General features: G+C 44.2%; 1 pseudogene across 1 annotated transcript; it reads left to right on the top strand.

Annotated features, from left to right (window-relative positions):
• The first annotated feature begins 4,207 nt into the window (after nucleotides 1–4,207).
• On the top strand, nucleotides 4,208–5,671 carry TEOVI_000339900:pseudogene (annotated as a pseudogene). Its single transcript has one exon. A coding segment is annotated over exon 1 (1,464 nt).
• Nucleotides 5,672–5,821: the final 150 nt, after the last annotated feature.

The raw sequence follows: 5,821 nt of genomic DNA, 5'->3' as shown, positions 1-5,821 counted from the left end.
TTTTTTTTTTTTTTTTGCAGTGAGGCGTCATGAATGGAAGTTTAAAGAGGAAAGAGGGAGTAATCCGATGGAACGTAATCAACAGTATAGATGCTGGTGGTTGTGGTTGTGGCAGTGGGTGAATTATATTCTTTTTGCATAGAACCCATTGGGCCGCTGATATATCGACTGTACAAGAGGGATATGCAAGAGGTATTTAGAGGAGGGATAGAGGGAAAGGACGAGTTGAAAAAAGAAAAAAAGAAAAATAAGGGGGAAAAATAAATAGTGAGACCAAACATTGTTTTGTTTTGTTTTTTTTACAGTTGATATTGTGGACGCAAACATATTTGCATGTGTATGGGGGTTTGTAAACCACTGCGTCAAGTTTAACGACATTTCGGGACGTTAAGGAGGTGCGATGCATGTGTAAAAGGGAAGGAAAGAGCTGTGAAAGTGTTTTTGTTCATTTGTTTTCAAGACATTTACCACATTTTAGGGGGTGATGTCGTAGCGTATTATAAAATGTAAATAAATAATAAAAAAAGGAAAAGGAAAAGGAAAATGGGAATGAAGGGACTGTGATGGAAAGATTATTCCTGCAGCAGAAGCTACTGGTGTCTGATTTTAGGTGGGTACGTCCACGTGGTTTTTATTTTAACTATAGTGACGCTACCTCTCTTTCCGCTTAAGTTTTTATCTTTGCTTTTTTTTTTTTGTACATGGCGCTGACGCTGACAGTGACGCAACTATGTTTGCTTTTCTTTTCTTTTTTTTCATTTCATGTTCCCACCTTGCATTATACGGAAGTGAACATGTGTCGTTACTTTTCTTTCGTATGTTCGTGCGTGCAGCCTTGTAAATACTATTCTGTTAACGCACAACACTTCCCAAACCTGAAGGAGGCGCAGCACAACAACATAAGTCTTGTCGAGGAGTATCAACAGCTTTTATTATCACGATTGATTATAAGTTATCAACTTTTCTCGCGTATTTCTGCTCATTTATAATAATAATTATTATTATTAACATCTCCTCACGCTCTGTCACCTCGTGTGTTTCTTTTCTCTCTTTTTTTTTCCCCCTTCTTTCGAATGTTCGTTATTCTTTGGCGCACGGTTTACCCTTCACCACCGCGGAGGTTTGTTTGGTTGTTTTTTGATCACTTTTGTTAATGCATTTGGGTGAAGGGATGTCAGTATCATTTTTGCTGCGGCTTAATTTTTTCTTCCCCCTCTCTTTTTCCCCTCAAAAAAAAAAAAAAAATAACATTAATTCTCCAACGCCGCTTCTAAAGGTGTTATCACAGTCATTTCATGTGCTTGCAACCGACCTTTTAATTGGGGGTGCGTGTTGCAGTTCCTTCTTGGGATTGCACGGCTTTATGAGGCCGAAAAGTATACTTATCCTCATTTCATTTGCACTTAACACATGCCGCTGCTTTGCATGCATTCGTTCTTCGAAACGGTTTGTTGTGTCAGGAGTTTTTTTTTGTTTTTTTCCTTCTTCTCGTGCTTCTAATTTTCTCCTCTTTTATAATGTTACTGTACATTGAAACAATCACACGCAATCAATCCCGTCCTTTTTTTTTTCTTTCCATACCTTCCACTGCGGCTTGAGATGCTTTCATTAATTGGCGATGTTTTACCATGTATATTTTATTGCCATCTTCACTGTTTTAGCACACACTTTACTTCTCACTATCTCCTTTTTTTTTTTGTCGCTCCTCGCTTTAGTTGGAAATGGTACAAACCCCTTAAGATGTGAAATACAACTAAAAAAAATCTTTTTTTCTTTAGTGATTCATTGAATTTCTTTAGCCTAACAGGCATGCGGCTGCGCATCGCACCTTTTACCACCGCCTCCCCCACACTTATTGTTTACAGCAGTACTTCCGCCACGAAACACGCGATGTTTATTTAATGTCTTCATTTCGACACAACATATAACTTCACATGGAAAATGGGTTAATGTTTCACTGGCTCATAATGAGGTAGCAAAGTTATGGATTATTGTACTAACAGTAAAGTTAATAAATGAAGATCCAAAAGACGACAGAAGAGGCTTGCATTTCTGTTAGGGAAATGCATGAAAATGTTCGGTTTCTTTTATTCCCTGAAGAACAACAACTGGCGCTGCGGGCTTTACTAAAATCCAGCGAAGGATGATGTTTGATGCCGGTCGGTAAGAACATTAATGAAGGAAAGAGAAGGTGGCTTTATTATGCGTGTACGCTCGTTAATTTTCTCTTTTTTATTTTTTATTTATCGGAGCGGGAGGTTACTTCGGGAATTTTGGCCTCTTTTTTTTTCCCCGTAATTGCAGCGGCACGAATTGATGAGCTCTCGACCACATATATGCTCTTTAAAGTGAGTGAAGCTGAGGGAAGGGGAGGGGGAGGGAGTGAGTCAAAAAAAAAAAAAAAGGAAAATTCACACCATTGTGCGAAAAGTGTGATGTTGAGAGCGGAGGGTAATGATAAGTTGTTGAGAGTTTAATTAAGGCCCCTTGTTGTCAACCCTACACAAAATTACAAACCTCCTCTATTCCCGTAATTTTTATTTATTTACGGTATCTGTATAAAATGTACTCATTTTTATGTGCGCAATGCCGTATGTCCCACAGTTACCCTTGTTTATTTTTATTTTTATATTTATCCATTTATTTTGCGTTGTTTCCCCGTTTCCTTCTTGCTGGAGGGAAGGCTCTGTCCTGTTGCTAACAATGGCGCCGAGTAGTGCCTCTTCATGAGAACAACACAACTACCAGCAGAGGAGGGAGAATAATAATAACAAATTAATTCGCATCACTCTCTACATATACCGCCGGTAGCAGCACTGCGGCACTTGGAGATTTGGAAGGTGACACAAATGAATAATGCCGGGTGTTAGATAAAACAACTTCCCATGTATGTAATGTGACGGAAAAGAGGCACAACATGTTGTTAATAGGATTTTGACGTTTGGAAAACGACCCACTTCCTTTTACTTGTAAAATGATGTTCTGCTTCCACTTAAATCTTTTCGTTCCGCCACCGTTACACGGTGTATACTAGCGGTGCATTATTCACTAATTACTATGAGTTCACCAACGTTGCCGCGCAAACACATTTTTATCGTTGTAGGTTTTTTTTTTGTGGGTGGGAGGCTGCAAGGTTTTCTTTTCGGGTTATGCGCGTAATTCCGGGATACCTTCAATTTTTGCCTACGCAACATCCGTTAGTGAAGTGACTGCCCCTGTCAACCTTCAGTTGCAGGTCAAAAGGCGTGACTCCGCGTAATTTACCCTCCGTTTCTTTAGCTGTGACGACAATGAAGGACACCACTCGGTTGAAATGGAAGCATGTGTTTGTGTGAGTGCCTTTCATTTCTTCGTAACTCATGCGGCAGCGTCGACTTTTTTAAGGGCACGCAAAAAAGTATATGGGGTTGCTCGAAAATATGAACGACATAGCGGACGGTTTCCATTATTTCCCTCTTTACAACCACTGAATCCAATAGACCAGGCCGCAACCTACTCTACACACTGCATTAACAAAGCAGGCGTCGTTATGATTATTCAGCATGTGGGGATACGAATTGCACTGAAAGGGAGGATGGGGAGGGAGGAAGGAGACATGAACATCATGTGACATCTTCATTTTGGGATGTTAGTTATTTATTCCTGACTGGGAGAATGCGCGAAATAACGTTGTGTGTGGTGTGGTGTGGTGTGGTGGCCCACTAACTCACTAACTCACTCACTCTTCCTCCCACTTCTTATGTCTCTCGAAACTTTCTCCAAGACAATATATTTCCTCGACTAAGGTAAAATAAGCATGGCTTCCGTCGGTCAGTCGGCCGGATTCGGCGGATTCGCTGGCGTCATCACCGGCAGGCATATCACCACATATTCCACTGGGGGCACCATGAGGCGCCGACCACCCGCCATCACTTTTTTTTTAATACCGCTACTGTTGGTGTTGCCACACATCGTGAGACCACTCGCTGCAAAGAAAGGCATAAAAGTAAAGGTTTATAATTTGCTTTTCACTAACCGAGCGCCGCGCCGGTCAGTTGAGACTATGGGGGCCGGCCTGAACGCATCGTTTGCTGCTCGTCACTGGGCCACTGCGGAGAACGTCACCGTGGAGATCATTCCGCCACCTTCCCGTTCGGTTTCCACATTGAAGTTACTGGAAGCCGCCGCCGATCAGAATAAAGGTGAATTTTTCGTTGTAGTTGGGCCAATGGGCGATACTCGAACGTTGGCAGTGCTTCCACTGCTGCGGCGGGAGGACTTGGTTGCATTTGCGCCTCTTACCGGATCGAGTGCTGTTCGCGGGTGGGACCCTCACTTCTATTTTTTAACCCCCGCGCCTAACGCTGAGCTCATCGCCCTCCTCCGGTACGCGATAAACCGCCTTCGTTTGCTTCGGGTTGGATTTATGTACCTTCAGGGTGTGCACTTCGGTGACAGGGAATATCAAGAGACCCTGAAGCTCATGACCCGTATGGGCAGAAGGTTGTGCGGGGTTTTTACCAAGATGCATGCAGCCACCGTAATGAGAGCCGATGAAGAGTTTGATTCGCTCTGGGAGGAATTTGTGATGACGCGTCCGCAGGGGGTCATCGTGTTCACTCCCCCGATCCGTGAGGCGTTGAAGTTTGTAAGGAGGGTTGCGATGGATGCCCGCACGCGTGGTGTGTACGTGTTGGCTCCTTCGGCGATGCAATTCGTTATCGGTGCAACCTGGCGCACTGCAGTGGAAGAAGCTGCGGTCCCATATATTCCCGATAGGGTTATTGTGGCTGCGCCGAACCCGCTTGCAAGCGAAACGAAATACCACGCGGTACGGCGCTTCCAGGAGGATGCGAGGTCATACCTGCGTTATCATCCTGGCGTAACCGCGTTCAATGCTTCGGACGATTTTGATCACGATGATGCGGATGGAGCGCTTATGGTTTCTGGATGGGTTATAGGGGAGGTGCTATCGCAAGCGCTGAGTAGCCGTACGTGGTTGGAAAGTAGGGAGGCGTTCATTAAGTCATTGTACAACCAGCGTCGGTACGTTGTCGATGATCTCGTGTTTGGTAACTTCGGTGGTGAGTGCCATGGTATGGCGGGAGAGCGGGGTGCGTCGTGTTTATGTAACCAAGGTGGAAATGTTGTTTACATGAATTCTTTAGGTGATGACCATCGGATGATTCCACTAAGGGACGGCATAACAGTATTCAACATTGACCAATGTTCAACCAGTGGCGTGAAGATGCCCACCCCCCTCATTGTCGTAGTTGTACTTGTGGTAGATGATTCCGCCGCCGTAAGTGCATTTTTTTCATTGGTTATGGGGATCACTAACGCCGATGCAATTAGCAGCATAACCAATCCCGATCAAGTAGCATTTCATTCTGTAGTTGCAACTTCGCGGAACACTTATGGGAGAATGCAAGGGGAACTTGACACAAGAAGCGTGACTGCTGTGTTTGGTGTTGTTGACCTGGCTATGCTTTCCGTCGGCCGCGTTGCGTTCATTGAGCCCATAACCCTTTCACCGAAATTGAGTCACCCCGGGAGGAATGTGATCCACTTTTCTCCTACAATTGAGCAGCAGTTGTTTCTGTTGGTGGGTTATATAGCTAGGGACAAAAAGACTGCTTCCCTACACATGGTGACGCGTGGAGGTGATGTGCCTGGGATTGGGTCTGTGTTTCAGAAAACGATTGAATCTCTTGGGGGTTCCTTGAACGGCATAGTTGTACCGGACAACGATACTACCCTCAACGAGGATCTATCGCCTCATGGTGACACACTTGTTTTTGGTCTAACTGAAGCTGATATTACTACAGTTGCTGAGCATCTT

Source organism: Trypanosoma equiperdum, assembly GCF_001457755.1.
Source record: "Trypanosoma equiperdum strain OVI genome assembly, contig: ctg_742, whole genome shotgun sequence".
NCBI lineage: Eukaryota > Euglenozoa > Kinetoplastea > Trypanosomatida > Trypanosomatidae > Trypanosoma > Trypanosoma equiperdum.
The sequence above is the reverse complement of the archived record's forward strand: the minus strand, read 5'-3'. Positions and strand labels throughout refer to the sequence as shown.